The sequence below is a fragment of the Amphiura filiformis genome, chromosome 5 (assembly GCF_039555335.1).
Source record: "Amphiura filiformis chromosome 5, Afil_fr2py, whole genome shotgun sequence".
Taxonomy (NCBI): Eukaryota; Metazoa; Echinodermata; class Ophiuroidea; order Amphilepidida; family Amphiuridae; genus Amphiura; species Amphiura filiformis.
The window spans coordinates 77,961,319-77,981,330 of record NC_092632.1 but is presented as its reverse complement, the minus strand read 5'-3'; the positions used below and the strand labels follow the sequence as shown (position 1 = coordinate 77,981,330).

The following is a 20,012-nucleotide window of genomic DNA, read 5'->3' as shown; positions in this document are numbered from 1 at the left end:
GACCGCCTGGGCATGGGCGATGACCCTGCAAGTGCTTATCCTGGTTAAGAATCACCAAAATTTGGTGATTTTCCAGAGGGCGCTAGACCATTTGCTGAATTTGACCAGTTTAGGGCTAATTTGTCCATCTGTGGGCCGATTTTAGAGCTAATTTCCGCTGATTTTAAGTTAATTTGTTCTTACATTATGAATATCTTATTTCTGCTTCGGATCTGCTGAAAATTTAAGCCTATCTTTTAAATAGCAATGCATGTCTTCCACTATTTATTTTATTTATAGCAACAGCTTTATAGAAAATGGTAGCAATTCATGTTTTCCATTTAATATGTTGGACGATGGTTACCTATATAAAGTTTTGAAAAACACAAAAAAGAAGACAATTCAACACAAAAGTAAACGTATTTACATCTTTTTATTTACATAATTACATATTTACATCTTTTTATTTACATCACTTACATATTTACATAATTACATTGTTCATTAGTATTAATGATATATATAAATATATAAATATTCATGAGTTTGGTAAAAAGAGGGAATATTCATGTGACCTGATTAACATTGGTGATTAAACATTCCTGTAACCTCATTAATATACAAAAGTACATTAATATTCAACAGATATGTAGAAATTACATGAATATTAATGAGGTCATGAATACAAATGAGGTCATTAAGTCATGTGACCCCATTAGTATTCATGATCTCATTAATATTGCTTTTACCTAATTAAAATCCAAGTCATTAATATTCATCAATTAATAAACATTCCTGTAACCTCGTTAATGTACACAAGTACATTAATATTCAACAGATATATAGAAATTACATGAATATTAATGAGGTCATGAATACCAATGAGTTCAGTAATAGTCATGTGATAGTAATAGAAAATTACATAATTACTGTCTTCAGTAGATAGTAATAATAAGTTACATAATTACTGTCTTCAGTAGATAGCAATATAAAGTTACATAATTACTTTCTTCAGTAGACAGTAATAATAAATTACATAATTGGCTGTCTTCAGTGGATAGCAATACTAAATTATATAATTACTGTCTTCAGTAGATAGCAATAATAAGTGGTGTAGAATTTTGCATTCTAGGCCTAATCCTTCATTTTTATTTTTACTCGTGTTGAAGTTTGTTTCCTGTATCTACAAAGCAGCTTTGTTCAATGATATGATTTTTTTCTCACTATTTAAGTTTCTGGAGCACACCGGTATAACACTCGAAATTAATTGCTACCAGGGGGCCACCACATAGCACCAACATCAGTGGCGTAGCCAAGGGGGACTTCTGTGAGAAGTCTTGCCCCTCTTCTTGCCCCCCTTTTAAACCTTTTAATAACATTTAAATGTCGGGTTATATAAAGGTCATGAAAACGTTTTAAAACGTTATTGAAAATATTTTGGGCAAACATTTTTCGCAAAATATTTTTCAACCCCAAAATAACATTCTGTTTAGAATGTTTTGTATCAAGTTTTCAAGAATGTTTTTGGAATGTTATTAAAACGTTTTTATACCCTTTATATAACCCGACGTTTAAACGTTTTCTGTAAAACATTTTTGTTTACTGAGCAGTAGATTATCAAAAATTATAGAAAATTATAGATTATGAAAACTGTTTATACTCTTAATATACCCTTTATATATATAACCCGACATTTAAACGTTTTCTGACAACCTTTTATAACCTTTTGCGAATGATGTCGAAAACGTTTTGTGTTTGCTGGGAAAGCGCTGTTGGATACGATTATTTTCTTCTTCGGCATGTCCATTATATACGGATGCTTTTATCAAAATGATCATTATCAACATTTATTTATTTTATTTTATTTTATTTTATTTTATTTTATTTTATTTTATTTTATTTTATTTTATTTTATTTTATTTTATTTTATTTTATTTTATTTTATTTTATTTTATTTTATTTATATAGATCGATTTATTTCATTCATTCATTCATTCATTCAATTATGTATCAGTACTTAATTGTTACTTAATTATTTGCCTTCCACACAAGAGAAACTTGAAACTTTTGGTTAACCCACTTTTGGTAAGTAGCCATCCCCCCTGACAAGTTACAAATTTTTGGCCCTGTGGGCACCACTCTTCTCATAAAGGGTACATTGTTGACATTAAAATATTCACATCAATTGAGGCTTTGTTAATTGCTCATCTTCCAGTACACTTCAGATGGATTAATATAATTAAAGTAGAACACTAGAATAGATTATCCTTGCAGAAGTTAAACAACATAAAGCATGTTGACAACACCTGTCTGCATTAAAGACATTTCTTGTGTGCACTGAGTTAGCAGAGGTATATCATATGTATGAGTTCTCCCTGACAAGAAACACACAACTTACCAGGGGGAACAGCTACAAATGTTACGGTGGGACATTCTATATAATATTTTGTCTACTGCATTTTATTCCCGTTTTTAATAGTAGTAGTAAATGGTTAATTAACAAGTTTATTTTAAATATCAAATAACATATTATTTCACACATAGACCTACAATTAATGTGAGCAATGCACTACTACTTCATCAATGATCAATACACATCTACAGTAGACGCGTGCAAGTAATGTACCACTAGGCCTACACGTACACGTCATGCGCGTAGCTAAGCCGTTGGATGAGCGTAAATTAAAATTAGATTGCACCTGTATGTTTAAAGTCTGTTTTAATTTCAATGGTATGGTCGTTCATATATAGCCAATACTTGTGGTGTGTGAGACCAACCGGCTGATTTTTGATGTAATCTGATGTTAATTTGTGCTATCTACTGAAGATAGCTCGAGACAAATGGTACGTAACCGAGGTGCCGTATAAGTCTATACATCTATCAGCGAGTTGAATTGCTAGTGAGTGCACACCAGTAAATAGGAATCTCCCAAAATCCTTGTTTGAAAAGTCACAGTGTTTCAAACGAGAACGTGCAATACGACTGAATATAATACATTAGGAAAGGCTTAAAAATAATTAGACCCTGATTCATATTTAATCCTCATTAAAGCCTGGGAAATAGATTGTCTGTAAAAAATGAGCAGGATCCGACTTTATATGAAGATTTGGCTAAGCTTTCAAAATGTGTTACATTTCAGAAACACCAAGCTATTTGTGAGCCGGCGTAAGCTGTGTATTATATAGGGTGATCTAGTCAGCAATTTTCTGGGAAAAAAGGCTGGGCTCCGTAAGATTTCTCTGGACTGGATGTCTTCAGCTGACCTTCAACTTGCAGAAAGTGAAAGTTTTGAAGAGCTGAGTCACTCTGAAGTCAAGAAAATGACGTTTTCCCGGACCCTATTTGTACAAAACTTTTAATGCTAATTTATTGCACATTCTAGGGAAGCGTAGTTACCTTTTTTAAATAGCCGAGTGAGAGGGTTTTCAATGAAATATTTTTTGTGTCAAAATTGAAGCATCCTATGTATAAAAGAATATATGAATATTTACTGCACATCATATATAACGATTCGTGATACCCAATTGTGGCACCTTTGATGTCGTTTAAGAAGCAGAGAATTTTATTTCAATTTTATATACACCAAAATATTTTTTTAATTGAGCAAGAATAAGGATAAAAAAACGTTGAAAATCCTATGAAAAAATTACATTAGACCCCGCCAAAGATTACTGTTTCGTTCTTATGGTAATCTAATCTTTTATTTCCTGAAAAAAAAATGTGGGGTCTAATGTGGAATTATTATATAAATGATAAAAACATCGAACGTGTATACAAGAAAAATGGTAGGTTCCACTATAGTATTATACTGATTTATATACAATGTACTAGCGCACGTGTCCGGTGGAGTCAAAATCGATATAATGTATTGTCCATGTAGAGGCCCGTTTATTGTCGGATTTCTGTATGTAGAACACACAGTTAACAACAAGTGAGCGATATTAATACACATGTTTTAGGCAAATAAAATTCCAAAATATGGTACGTTTCTGTCTTTGCTTGTCACGTGGTAGGCCTATGTTGAAGTTGCGATTATATGTTCAAAAAGTTTCAAGATGGATACCAACAAGTCATGTGACCGAGCGGTCTAAGGCGCTAGGCTCATTCAGAATTCACGATAGCAGTGCGGCGTGAGTTCGAGCACCACCTTTGTCAAACTAAATTTCCCAGTTTAAAAAAAAAATCATATTATGTTAGGGAAACGTGGCTGGGAGAATTAATGTATGACGAAGAGTGGTGTGTCCTATACTCATGTTTCATATTTTATCTATGGGCTCAATACGGGAATTAAAGCGAGATATGACTGGCGTATTCCATTTTGTGTGTTTACCAAAAAGCCGTATTTGCCGGCTTATTTTCACCATTTTGTTACGTAACAGCAAGCCAGTAAAAATTACCGGAAGTGAGCTAAGTTGCCATCCGTACTACATGCATGGATCAATAAATCAGGATGCGGCACTAGCTCATTTGCATGTGTCCCTATTCTTATGTAAATAGCGTATTGTTATTAAAATGACATTGTGACCTTGTTTGAGGGCGTTGATATTTCGGACAGGCAGAGCTTGACTCGGGAGTATAATGACGTCTCGTATCTTTCAATAATAATCTATGTTGGGTTAAATGAGTCGAATAATCAACTTTTTGTAGTGTGTAGCATGTCCTTATAAAATAAATGTATTTTTTACTATTTATTGAATTATAATCTTTGAAGTTTACGTGACTTTATACCATCTAGAAAGTGCAAAGATGAAGTGAAAGCTGAACTGCGGAACACCCTGACTGCGGGAGAGAATTCTAGTCAAATATTATTGAATTACTACAGATAGGGTGGTTGCAAACACGGTCTATCTGCATTGAAAACATATTTTAATTAATACAATTTAATAATCGAGTATACCCAACGCCTATGATTACACTCAACTCTGTAAAACGAGCAGGGAATGTTATAATGTTGAAAAACGTAATTTCACGCAATTTCACGAACACGTGTTGATAATTGAAGTTTGATTAAGGGACACAGCAGTTTCTGTTTATATCGGCTACTATACATAGGCCCTAATTATTATGCACATCACGGAAATAATGTTGACCAGAAGCTACACCAGACAGGGTAGGCCACGTGCCTTATATTTAAGTATTTTTGCAAAAAATTATATAGTGTCTTTAAAGCCATACATAGGCCCATTTCCGTTCATCGTGACTGCGAAAGAGGGCGTTTTTACTCTCTTCAACAGGTACGACTCGCTCAACTTACGACACCTTTATGTGGTGACCTCAATCACATGGGCCGAATAAGAGTTGGTGTGAATTATTCATAACCGATCGATAACTTGCCTCAATTTGTTAACAGGAAGCCAACTAAATTTGCCATAGGTTTGCGTGGCTAAAACAAAACCGTGAATTTAGTGCCACCCCCCCCTGCTACATGACAGCACACAGTGTCATCGACCCTATATCTTCATGGCAGGAATCGCCATGGTAGGTTAAATCCACAGCCACGATTAGCCATTTGGTTCAAACCTTTAAAGCTCTTTTAAACTAATAATTAGTCGAGGACATAACTAAGGCTACTCACAATAGCCGGGTAATCGATCTTGGTTGTGCGTGATTAAGCTTGTATACCCCATTGAGGTCAATGGTCATCGACTTTATACTGCCTACAGTGAGTGCAGCTGTACTACACGCTGCACGCTGTAGTCCATAACAGGACCAACGCAATATAAAATGGTCAAATTTTGAGTTCAAAGCGCACGGCCAATTTTCAAAGCGCATTCTAGCGACTATCATATCTGTTCAACACGTATTTCCAAGTTTATGAGACCAAATCTGAAAAAAAAAAAAAAAAATCATGACGGGAGATATTCATCATTTTCTAACCCGGTATCAGAAGATTTTCGTCTGATATCAAAATCGTGCATAGCAATTCACGTGTATCGATCCCGTGTATTCATTTTAGTGTCCCTTCTGCACCAAATAATTATTAGCCAGGCGGTGTCGGTGTGCAGCAGAGAGTTGATATTCTTGAGAGGGCACTCTATTCACGTGGTTTCTTTTCCAACGCTAAAAGATCACGAATTTTGGTGGTTTGCAAATGAAAAGTGTCCGCACTATCGGTTGATTACGTAACTGTTATGCATAATGTATTAGGTTTTCAATGCAATCGCCTCGACCCATTAATACAAATTATCTGTATTATCAAAGTACTTGGAATAACAATCCGGTGAGTTCACTGAACTACGCCCTAATACTGATAGAGTTTTAATGGCGTTTAATGGCGTTAGGCCTACTCCTCTCCATACACAGATGAACAAATACAATAGATGAAGGTCAACACGTATGACCTCCTATGTGACATGTTATATGTGATGTACACAAACCTGAATATCATAAAGATCAGTATTCGTTTGTGCATATGAACTGCACAATAGCCGGCCACAGTCATAACAGAGAGTAGTTATTCTTGAGAGGGCACTCACCTCATTTGCATGGCAAAATTACCCGTCTCCTCTGCAGCCAATTTGGTTTCGCTCCATCGAAATCAAGCTGGTCACGGAGGAGACTACTTTCCTTTGTGTTTGTTCATTTGTGTATGGAGAGCCCTTCTTGGAGTCCGTTTGGACTCAGGCTACGCTCTCAGCTAGAGTCCGACGCTGCATTGTACTAGAAACACCTTCTCTGTGAACTCGCTAGAGCAAGGAAAATAAAAACTGGTTTCATTACTATCTGTTTTGAGCTTTTTTGCAGGTCTGCGACCATGGTGTTACCACAACTGTCTTTGCGTCATTAACATGTGCTGGAGTCTAGCACAGGTCAACCAAAGTCCCGGATTTTAATAAGACAATAATGATTGACACACACACCAGGAAGTTTCTCATCCAAAAGAATGAGAAAATTTAAATTCTCACCATTTTGGCCGTTTCTCATCAAAATGTCCGTTTTCTCATCCAAAACTTCCTTTAGTGTATTAAGTTAGCTTAGGCCTATTGATCCTAAATTTGCTGGTAGGGTAAAACTCGTTTTAGGGGGTGTTTAAAAAGTTGGCCACACATGCGTATAGGCCTACATTATCATACTTGAGTGCCCCTCCCGGTGAAATTTGAGACTCATTTGGTCACCGTCCTAAGCGTCCTTGCCCACACGAGTCGCCCAGGAGTAGGCCCTACCCGGCATTATTAATTATTAGTGGTTAGCCTCCCTAAATACAGTCGCGTATCGTGTTGTCAATTATCGTTACTTGTGTCCATGGATATGACCCCATGTATAAGTAGGCCCCTAGTCTTCATAGAATTCACACAGTCTATGCCATGTCATTTACGGATACAAAGAGGATAATAATGTTGAGGGCGCCCACAAAATCTTACACCGTCTTACACAATGTTCCAAGGCAAAGTTCAGTTTAATATTTACTCATCGTAAAAATACAGACGTTTTATTATGTGATGATGTTGTCTGGATGGGTGGACAGTTGTCACACTGTGGAAAAACAACAACCGGGAATCCGCATTCATTTACAAATAGCATTAAATTAGTATCACATAGTGGCCTCCGTGCAGTGGAAAACCTTAATTCTTTCATCAAACAGAAATGAAAATGAAAAAAAAAACCGGATCCACCTGTACGCCTATAAAATGGGCACAGAAATTTGTCTCAAATATGAATGAATTTTAAGAAACATACGGGATATGATGAACCAATGACCTGACGCCATGATAGTAGGATCTATTAGTCGTTTTATATACAATGTATATACCGTGTTGTCATAATACCAATATTTGACATAATATATAACGAGTAATATTTAGTATTGTAAATATGCAGTTCATATGCACAAACGAACACTGATCTTTATGATATTCAGGTTGTTGTACATCTCATATAACATGTCATATAGGAGGTCATATGTGTTGACCTTCTCCTATTGTATTTGTTCATCTGTGTATGGAGAGGATTAGCGCCATTAAAACTCCATCAGTATTTGGGCGTAGTTCAGTGAACTCACCAGATTGCTATTCCAAGTACTTTGATAAATACAGATTATGTATTAATGGGTCGAGGCGATTGCATTGAAAAACTAATAAATTATTCATAACAGTTACGTAATCAATCGATAGTGCGGACACTTTTCATTTACAAACCACCAAAATTCGTAATCTTTTAGCGTTGGAAAAGAAACCACGTGAATAGAGTGTCATCCCCCTGGGTCATAATATTAATAATGTACAGGCTTTATACTTTGAAACGGGTGCTCTTCTTGATGCTACTCTTGGTCATTTTGACCATTTCCGCATACACTCTGTATTTTGCAAGATATATTATCGTCAAAGAGAGTATTCGTTTGGTTAAAAACGACCTCACTGATGAATGATGTCATCGGCGGCAGGTAAGGCCAATCTTCTTGGTAAGAATAGATTACATGACCATCTTTAGAAATTTGAAATCCCAAAGTGAAATTGTAATGGGTGCACATACCGGAATGTTTTGTAAAATGTAAACCGGTATTTTAGCTAGGGTATCTCGAGCTAGTTTTACCTATCTGTTTGGAAGATCCCGGCGAAAGACCCCGTGCCCTAGCCCTAGAACTCTGGCCATAGTATCCGTTTTTACTTCTACTAGGGCCAGAGGCACTTACATTGAAAAATTTGTTGGAGATGCTTGAATGATCCAGTACAAAAATGACAGCATTTCAATGCTTGATCGAGGTCACTAATTAACATGATAAAACCCACTTGAGAACACACAATCGCCGGTCATTTCTAAAGATGCATTTATACTCAATTGCTTTTGGAGAAACCTGAATCGCACGCATGGTCAGTGTACTAAATCGCCGTCGTATTTGCCTGCTGAGCATGCGCATGATTCGCTGTTTTTCAAAAGCGACACGTAGGCCTATATTGACACCCTCTGTCGGTCAACGTTCTCTAAAATTGCACACATAACTTGTGTAGTTAGCGACAATGATTCAGTCTGGGTATAAACACAGCTTTATACAATGACTAATTTACATAGGCACAAAAGACCGTGTTCATGTACCGTTACTCAGCCAAAAATGGCAGAGTAGGTCCCGGATCTTCTGTACATGTTCCTATCTCCTCAACGTTATACCTTTCCAACAAGGAAAGAGATACGAAAGGCGAACGTCTACCGTGCCCCATTTGTATATACGCTGGCGAAGTTACGTAATAATCGGATTAACCACCATAGCAATAGGTGAAAACAATTTTTGAATATACCGCGCTGCACTGATACGTTCAAGCGGTATACCTCTTCATTGAACCATATCATGCTGATTACTTGCACCTGTAAGATTAGTATCTTTGAAAAGACCAGTATTGTATTCAATCCACAATGCATATGTAAACTTTCTTTATCTATGTCAACAATAGAATATTGATTTCACCAACGGAGTATGAAGCTGTATGAAAAAATATTTATAATACAGGGTGTTGACACTTTGCAACACTAAGCGCGACAAAGAGAGGTAAAACATTAATTTAACATTTGTATACAGGTAAAAGTGTGATATCGTATAAGGGACTATATCATGATAATATGAAATCATGATTTGTGTATGTACAACAATGTACATTGTACATTGTGTTTTGGGACTATACTACTCATACTGACATATGATTATGTTCTGGGTCTGAACTGTTTCACGTACTTTGGGGCCATATCAATAAAGCAAAATGTCTGAAAATGCACCCCGAATCTGCCGCACATCCCCGTACCCTCCACTAAGACACCCCCCGGGCCTGATACTCGTTACCTTTTGGGTAAACTTTGAGAAACGCATTTAAAGCCATGTGTGATTTGCTTCACAGCGACGCCCTCAATTTTACTCGGATTTCTACTTTTTGCATAATTATAATGCCCAGTGGTAGGCCTATACTAAAATACCACGTAAAAGACTAAGCCTGAAGTGCTTTAAGAGGGTACTACACCCCTGGCCAATTTTGTGTCTATTTTTCAATAATAATCTATGTTGGGTTAAATGAGTCGAATAATCAACTTTTTGTAGTGTGTAGCATGTCCTTATAAAATAAATGTATTTTTTACTATTTATTGAATTATAATCTTTGAAGTTTACGTGACTTTATACCATCTAGAAAGTGCAAAGATGAAGTGAAAGCTGAACTGCGGAACACCCTGACTGCGGGAGAGAATTCTAGTCAAATATTATTGAATTACTACAGATAGGGTGGTTGCAAACACGGTCTATCTGCATTGAAAACATATTTTAATTAATACAATTTAATAATCGAGTATACCCAACGCCTATGATTACACTCAACTCTGTAAAACGAGCAGGGAATGTTATAATGTTGAAAACGTAATTTCACGCAATTTCACGAACACGTGTTGATAATTGAAGTTTGATTAAGGGACACAGCAGTTTCTGTTTATATCGGCTACTATACATAGGCCCTAATTATTATGCACATCACGGAAATAATGTTGACCAGAAGCTACACCAGACAGGGTAGGCCACGTGCCTTATATTTAAGTATTTTTGCAAAAAATTATATAGTGTCTTTAAAGCCATACATAGGCCCATTTCCGTTCATCGTGACTGCGAAAGAGGGCGTTTTTACTCTCTTCAACAGGTACGACTCGCTCAACCAGGAGGGTGAAAGTGCATATAGGAACAATGCCAAAAACTACGTCACGCCGGTCACGCTATTGTTCGAGTTAAACTACATCATTCGCCATTTTGTAAATATTAACGCATGATCGTTGCTTTGAAGTTTCCACCGGATAGTCTGTGGATAGCGCAAGAGCATGCTTTGACCATGCGCAAAAAATGAATATCATGAAGATGTTTAAGATTGATTCTTAGATGTTTCAAAATTACCGTCATATTGCATAGATTCATCAAAGAATGGTTTGAAGTACTAACCTTATTTAGTAATTTTAAAAAATCGGGAGAATTTTACAAAATCAATGTTTTTACCTGTCGGTATTACAACTCGTGAAACACATTAGTGATGTGCCTGGGTGACCTAATCTACTAACCTTTAACGTTTCCTCTATGAACTCTAACCCTCCTGCAATATGGCGCCTATTGTCTAGAGTTAAACTACATCATTCGGTGTGTTACGTAATAGCTACGATGCCTATCCCTTTATATCCCTGGCTCAACTTACGACACCTTTATGTGGTGACCTCAATCACATGGGCCGAATAAGAGTTGGTGTGAATTATTCATAACCGATCGATAACTTGCCTCAATTTGTTAACAGGAAGCCAACTAAATTTGCCATAGGTTTGCGTGGCTAAAACAAAAACCGTGAATTTAGTGCCACCCCCCCCTGCTACATGACAGCACACAGTGTCATCGACCCTATATCTTCATGGCAGGAATCGCCATGGTAGGTTAAATCCACAGCCACGATTAGCCATTTGGTTCAAACCTTTAAAGCTCTTTTAAACTAATAATTAGTCGAGGGACATAACTAAGGCTACTCACAATAGCCGGGTAATCGATCTTGGTTGTGCGTGATTAAGCTTGTATACCCCATTGAGGTCAATGGTCATCGACTTTTATACTGCCTACAGTGAGTGCAGCTGTACTACACGCTGCACGCTGTAGTCCATAACAGGACCAACGCAATATAAAATGGTCAAATTTTGAGTTCAAAGCGCACGGCCAATTTTCAAAGCGCATTCTAGCGACTATCATATCTGTTCAACACGTATTTCCAAGTTTATGAGACCAAATCTGGTTTCTTGAGAAAAAAATCATGACGGGAGATATTCATCATTTTCTAACCCGGTATCAGAAGATTTTCGTCTGATATCAAAATCGTGCATAGCAATTCACGTGTATCGATCCCGTGTATTCATTTTAGTGTCCCTTCTGCACCAAATAATTATTAGCCAGGCGGTGTCGGTGTGCAGCAGAGAGTTGATATTCTTGAGAGGGCACTCTATTCACGTGGTTTCTTTTCCAACGCTAAAAGATCACGAATTTTGGTGGTTTGCAAATGAAAAGTGTCCGCACTATCGGTTGATTACGTAACTGTTATGAATACTTTATTAGGTTTTTCAATGCAATCGCCTCGACCCATTAATACAAATTATCTGTATTATCAAAGTACTTGGAATAACAATCCGGTGAGTTCACTGAACTACGCCCTAATACTGATAGAGTTTTAATGGCGTTTAATGGCGTTAGGCCTACTCCTCTCCATACACAGATGAACAAATACAATAGATGAAGGTCAACACGTATGACCTCCTATGTGACATGTTATATGTGATGTACACAAACCTGAATATCATAAAGATCAGTATTCGTTTGTGCATATGAACTGCACAATAGCCGGCCACAGTCATAACAGAGAGTAGTTATTCTTGAGAGGGCACTCACCTCATTTGCATGGCAAAATTACCCGTCTCCTCTGCAGCCAATTTGGTTTCGCTCCATCGAAATCAAGCTGGTCACGGAGGAGACTACTTTCCTTTGTGTTTGTTCATTTGTGTATGGAGAGCCCTTCTTGGAGTCCGTTTGGACTCAGGCTACGCTCTCAGCTAGAGTCCGACGCTGCATTGTACTAGAAACACCTTCTCTGTGAACTCGCTAGAGCAAGGTAAATAAAATCTGGTTTCATTACTATCTGTTTTTGAGCTTTTTGCAGGTCTGCGACCATGGTGTTACCACAACTGTCTTTGCGTCATTAACATGTGCTGGAGTCTAGCACAGGTCAACCAAAGTCCCGGATTTTAATAAGACAATAATGATTGACACACACACCAGGAAGTTTCTCATCCAAAAGAATGAGAAAATTTAAATTCTCACCATTTTGGCCGTTTCTCATCAAAATGTCCGTTTTCTCATCCAAAACTTCCTTTAGTGTATTAAGTTAGCTTAGGCCTATTGATCCTAAATTTGCTGGTAGGGTAAAACTCGTTTTAGGGGGTGTTTAAAAAGTTGGCCACACATGCGTATAGGCCTACATTATCATACTTGAGTGCCCCTCCCCGGTGAAATTTGAGACTCATTTGGTCACCGTCCTAAGCGTCCTTGCCCACACGAGTCGCCCAGGAGTAGGCCCTACCCGGCATTATTAATTATTAGTGGTTAGCCTCCCTAAATACAGTCGCGTATCGTGTTGTCAATTATCGTTACTTGTGTCCATGGATATGACCCCATGTATAAGTAGGCCCCTAGTCTTCATAGAATTCACACAGTCTATGCCATGTCATTTACGGATACAAAGAGGATAATAATGTTGAGGGCGCCCACAAAATCTTACACCGTCTTACACAATGTTCCAAGGCAAAGTTCAGTTTAATATTTACTCATCGTAAAAATACAGACGTTTTATTATGTGATGATGTTGTCTGGATGGGTGGACAGTTGTCACACTGTGGAAAAACAACAACCGGGAATCCGCATTCATTTACAAATAGCATTAAATTAGTATCACATAGTGGCCTCCGTGCAGTGGAAAACCTTAATTCTTTCATCAAACAGAAATGAAAATGACAAAAAAAACCGGATCCACCTGTACGCCTATAAAATGGGCACAGAAATTTGTCTCAAATATGAATGAATTTTAAGAAACATACGGGATATGATGAACCAATGACCTGACGCCATGATAGTAGGATCTATTAGTCGTTTTATATACAATGTATATACCGTGTTGTCATAATACCAATATTTGACATAATATATAACGAGTAATATTTAGTATTGTAAATATGCAGTTCATATGCACAAACGAACACTGATCTTTATGATATTCAGGTTGTTGTACATCTCATATAACATGTCATATAGGAGGTCATATGTGTTGACCTTCTCCTATTGTATTTGTTCATCTGTGTATGGAGAGGATTAGCGCCATTAAAACTCCATCAGTATTTGGGCGTAGTTCAGTGAACTCACCAGATTGCTATTCCAAGTACTTTGATAAATACAGATTATGTATTAATGGGTCGAGGCGATTGCATTGAAAAACTAATAAATTATTCATAACAGTTACGTAATCAATCGATAGTGCGGACACTTTTCATTTACAAACCACCAAAATTCGTAATCTTTTAGCGTTGGAAAAGAAACCACGTGAATAGAGTGTCATCCCCCTGGGTCATAATATTAATAATGTACAGGCTTTATACTTTGAAACGGGTGCTCTTCTTGATGCTACTCTTGGTCATTTTGACCATTTCCGCATACACTCTGTATTTTGCAAGATATATTATCGTCAAAGAGAGTATTCGTTTGGTTAAAACGACCTCACTGAAGTAATGATGTCATCGGCGGCAGGTAAGGCCAATCTTCTTGGTAAGAATAGATTACATGACCATCTTTAGAAATTTGAAATCCCAAAGTGAAATTGTAATGGGTGCACATACCGGAATGTTTTGTAAAATGTAAACCGGTATTTTAGCTAGGGTATCTCGAGCTAGTTTTACCTATCTGTTTGGAAGATCCCGGCGAAAGACCCCGTGCCCTAGCCCTAGAACTCTGGCCATAGTATCCGTTTTTACTTCTACTAGGGCCAGAGGCACTTACATTGAAAAATTTGTTGGAGATGCTTGAATGATCCAGTACAAAAAATGACAGCATTTCAATGCTTGATCGAGGTCACTAATTAACATGATAAAACCCACTTGAGAACACACAATCGCCGGTCATTTCTAAAGATGCATTTATACTCAATTGCTTTTGGAGAAACCTGAATCGCACGCATGGTCAGTGTACTAAATCGCCGTCGTATTTGCCTGCTGAGCATGCGCATGATTCGCTGTTTTTCAAAAGCGACACGTAGGCCTATATTGACACCCTCTGTCGGTCAACGTTCTCTAAAATTGCACACATAACTTGTGTAGTTAGCGACAATGATTCAGTCTGGGTATAAACACAGCTTTACACAATGACTAATTTACATAGGCACAAAAGACCGTGTTCATGTACCGTTACTCAGCCAAAAATGGCAGAGTAGGTCCCGGATCTTCTGTACATGTTCCTATCTCCTCAACGTTATACCTTTCCAACAAGGAAAGAGATACGAAAGGCGAACGTCTACCGTGCCCCATTTGTATATACGCTGGCGAAGTTACGTAATAATCGGATTAACCACCATAGCAATAGGTGAAAACAATTTTTGAATATACCGCGCTGCACTGATACGTTCAAGCGGTATACCTCTTCATTGAACCATATCATGCTGATTACTTGCACCTGTAAGATTAGTATCTTTGAAAAGACCAGTATTGTATTCAATCCACAATGCATATGTAAACTTTCTTTATCTATGTCAACAATAGAATATTGATTTCACCAACGGAGTATGAAGCTGTATGAAAAAATATTTATAATACAGGGTGTTGACACTTTGCAACACTAAGCGCGACAAAGAGAGGTAAAACATTAATTTAACATTTGTATACAGGTAAAAGTGTGATATCGTATAAGGGGACTATATCATGATAATATGAAATCATGATTTGTGTATGTACAACAATGTACATTGTACATTGTGTTTTGGGACTATACTACTCATACTGACATATGATTATGTTCTGGGTCTGAACTGTTTCACGTACTTTGGGGCCATATCAATAAAGCAAAATGTCTGAAAATGCACCCCGAATCTGCCGCACATCCCCGTACCCTCCACTAAGGACCCCCCCCCCGGGCCTGATACTCGTTACCTTTTGGGTAAACTTTGAGAAACGCATTTAAAGCCATGTGTGATTTGCTTCACAGCGACGCCCTCAATTGTACTCGGATTGCTACTTTTTGCATAATTATAATGCCCAGGGGTAGGCCTATACTAAAATACCACGTAAAAGACTAAGCCTGAAGTGCTTTAAGAGGGTACTACACCCCTGGCCAATTTTGTGTCTATTTTTGCATTTTTCTCAAAAATTATAGCGCATTGGTGACAAGTAAATGTATATTATAGGGGCAAGGACTACAACTACTGCACTGAAAATTCAGCAACTCAAGGCAAGCAGTTATTGATTTATTGATCAAATATTGGTTTTCCTCATTTTGACTGTAACTCCACAACTGTTGTCTGTGCTTCAATAAAATTTCCAGTGCAGTCGTTGTTGTCCTTGCCCCTATAATATACATATCTTACTTGTCACCAATGCACTATAATTTTTGAGAAAAATGCAAAAATATGCAACAAAATTAGGCAGGGGTGTAGTACCCCCTTAATAACAGCAACATTTAACTTTTTGTATTAAAACCGGGTATTAAAACCGGGTCGACCCGGTTTTATTCAGAGTTTAACGATCGAGTGCTTACTAACATGTACCGTATGTCAGCTTGTATGTACACACGTAGAGCGCGATGCTCCGTGCAGTTACATGTAATGCGAACGTAGTACACGCATTGTAGGCGTTGATGAAATCGCAATTTTCTTCGTTATACCTCATTTGTTTGGCTCGAAATTAAAAGGGGATAATGTGATCAGTGAAAACAAACATTTAAATGAGAATTTATTCTTTATGCAAATCACACATTATTGCTTTAATGTCAGTTCAGTATGTGAATGATACAGGCCTAATCTGTTTTTGCTTATTGCACATTTCAGATACAAGTAACGTTATATCTGCAAAGCTTCCAGCGGACGTCGAAAAAATGTTGAAAAACAAGACATACCAACATTCTGAAGAGATACAAGAACAACGTGTTCAGCACATTAAACGAATATGCACAGAGGAGTACAAGATACAGCCATTACCGTTTAATGGAACGGATAAACGATTTTCGTCCCATCTCCGTGCACGCCTTAGAACAACATTTGTAAATGATGACTATAAATTGTTGGTCACAGTTGTTTATAAAACAGGGTCGCAAGGCTGGAAAAAACTTTTGAAACAACTTTACGAAAGAGGACGAAATGTATCACAAAAGACACTTGGAAGTGAAGACGGTCTTTATACTTTGTCACAAGTGAAGAAACAGTACGGTTTAAATGCTGTAGTGAATCGTTTGAAAAACTACTTTTCGATCATCTTTGTAAGGCATCCATACACCCGAATGTTATCGGCGTATAAGGAAAAACTAGTCAAAATGCCGAATAAATTTTATGAGAAGAAATCACGTGGTATCATCAGACAGGTTAGAAGCATTCCGTTACCTGATAGTAAAACACCAGATCTGAAATTTGACGAGTTTGTTCAATTCGTAGCAAACGGTGGATGGGACGAGCATTGGTGCCCGATTTTGAATAAAAAACCTTGTCATGTTTATTATGATTTTATTGGACATCTCGAGACTTTTCAAGATGATGTTGCATATTTATTTCATCTGATTGGTATAGGTAATATTGTCGAATTTCCTGAATGTCATCACGCAGCAGGAAGTGGAGATCTCGCCGTTTTGAAGGAACATTTCTCACAAATATCACAAACTCTTCTAACAAAACTTAATACCAGATACAAAAATGACTTTAAAATCTTTGATTATCGTCTTCCACAAAACAACACCGATTTTCATTAAAATGGACACACATTTTTATTACATACAAAAACTGTACTGTTATTAGTTTCATAAGCATAGGCTCTCTTCAATTGCCCGATTGAATATTAAGAAGAATTTAAAAAATAATGATAATAATAAAAATATTATCAAAAAGACTGAATTTTCAATATGTTGTCATCCCGATTTAGGGAACATCGTTTTCGACTGCATATTCAGTCAAGTGATTTGAATATATTTTTTTTAATCAAAAGGAGTGATTCTCAGTCTTTTAGCGATATAGGAGCAAATCTTTTAAGATTGAATTTTCAGTAGAAAGGATTGGTTTTCATTGTTTTTCAATCCTTTAAAGGCAGGGAGTATGAACAAATCCTTTCCAATTTCTCGGTTACTCTTCCTTGAGCGATCAGAGTGAGTGAGTCTGAGTATTTTTTGTTAAGAAAAATCAGGTGCGACTCGTCGGACTATCTTCGGATAGTATCGTCGCCGAGTTGACATAGTGGCGTATCAGTAAAAATGCACTTCTGAGATATTCGCGATTGAAAAGTTTCTATATAATTTTCAAACAATCACTGGACCGAGAGGAAAATAAATTTGAAATTATACTAAGTCCAACAATTGATTTGGCAACCGTTAATAATTGTAAAGCAATTTGCCTCGCCGGATAAAGCAATGTCATCAGAAGTACCCTAAGAAGTGCAGCGACTGCCTCATTTCAAATATATAGTTTTAGTTTTGGTTTTGGCTTTGGTCACGTGGTTTCCTATTGTCCTGCCTAACCACTTGAATCACAAGATATCGATCTCTTTGTTTCTACCTTTTGTTTAAAACTAAACATTTGTGACAGGTAGTTTCGGTTTTGGTTTCAGTTTCTTATAAGTGGTGTGACGAATAAAATTACAGGATTTTCGAGTTACCTGATCTAAGTATACAAAAGAAATGTTTAAATTTCGCAGTGCAATATTCACGAGCAGAGAAGTCCAACAAAACAGTCTACATTTGAAAGCATTGATTTAGTTTGAAAGCATTGGCTTGAGACTACGAAATAGCCTAAGCTGATTTCACTGTGAAAATATATAGACCATCGAAATATTTGCATTCGACATTACAAAAGGGCCACTACTGTAATTGTATAGGTGCTATAAACAAAATCGATTCATGTCCTTAATCCCATGTACCAGAATCGATGGAAGGCCATTATATAACCTCTAATGACTTTTACTGAAGCAATTTTTACTGCAAAAAGTAGAAGATAGAGGGGAGAAGATTGGGGGTGTGTGTGTGTGGGGGGGGGGGTTGAAGGGCAAGGGGATATGGGCCGGGAGAGAGAAACATATGAGAGAGAGCATTGGAAGTGAAAGAGAAGGGGAGGAGAGCTCGAGATGAAGATATCGAATGTAGGGGAGGAGGAGGGGAAAGGGGTAATTTAGGAAAGAGGTGGTTATATAGGAGGGAGCCCCTCTTAAAGAGGTATGGGTTGTGCTTCCTGGGATAATAATAAACTAATTCATAATCAAATCATCTCCATGCATCGTTTATGTTTCATACAAACAAACAAATTCCCCACCCCACCCCATCCTTCAGTATACGCGCATGTAGGCCTATATATGATTCCTAGGCCTAGAACTCGTGAGTGTAATATGCCACCTACCTTCGACAGAGAGCATCAACTGTCGTCCGCGGGATAGATTTCCGATATCAATCATGATAATAATTATGTTAGCACAATAGGCTATTGTATACTTCTGGTTATATACCCTATACTGTGTCCTCCCAGCATAATAGTGTTATGATTGCAGATCAGATCAGCTCTACTTTTTAATCCCTTGATTTTTGGTTTCTGAACAAAAGAGAAACCAAAACTATATATTTGAAATGAGGGACTGTCACTATATAGGAACTGTTTAGCGCCATCTGTAGTAGAGTTAGGCAGAATATCACGAAATGGTGTTGGCGCGTTGTATCAAACTGTGATTGAAACACATTCACGAACAGTATAGTGCATTTGGGTTTAATTTGGACGTTTTGAATAGTATTTGTTGATAGCTTTGAAATAGTTTTTTAACCTAACATCAATTAGACGGAATAAACTAGTGTAAGTTTCCCGAAATAAATGACTATATAACACTTATAAATAAACTTATAAATAAGACTTTTCATTACCGTTGATTTTCGTATTTGTTTTTTGTTTTTATTTCATTCAAAGCCGATGCTAAAGTTAAGCAACTATGTGTAAACGGGTTAGTTGATGTGAAGTTAGGCAAAAAAAGGTCTACTCCCACTGTACTGCTGTAGTTACCCGAGGAATTCCTTGCCATCTACAACCCTGGACAAAAGGGTTGGAATGAAATTAGTACGGTATTGCAAATGAGCCCCCGTTCCCCCCGATCAATGTTGAATCCTGACATTTTGTTCATGTGCGCTCAGTAGTACCCAACATTGATTGGTGGGGCAGGGGGAGGTATTGGGGTGAGGGTAATGTTTAGACTTGACACTCAAGAAAGTGCCATTTCATCACTCTAGAAATAACGAAAATATGGCCATTACAAGGTGCACATTCTATTTTTCATTCCAACCTATTTT

The 20,012-nt window shown here is 37.3% G+C and overlaps 1 protein-coding gene across 2 annotated transcripts; it reads left to right on the top strand.

The window, feature by feature from the left end:
- Nucleotides 1-12,892: 12,892 nt before the first annotated feature.
- Nucleotides 12,893-18,131, top strand: LOC140153765 (carbohydrate sulfotransferase 11-like). Of its 2 annotated transcripts, none has more exons than XM_072176619.1 (2): nt 12,893-14,255; nt 16,540-18,131. In XM_072176619.1, the coding sequence occupies exons 1-2, from the start codon at nt 14,237-14,239 to the stop codon at nt 17,448-17,450; spliced, it is 930 nt and encodes a 309-aa protein (XP_072032720.1). In that variant the 5' UTR covers nt 12,893-14,236; the 3' UTR covers nt 17,451-18,131. The 2 variants fall into 2 exon arrangements, with proteins under 2 accessions (XP_072032720.1, XP_072032719.1); XM_072176618.1 differs by having other exon boundaries at nt 12,893-14,273.
- Nucleotides 18,132-20,012: the final 1,881 nt, after the last annotated feature.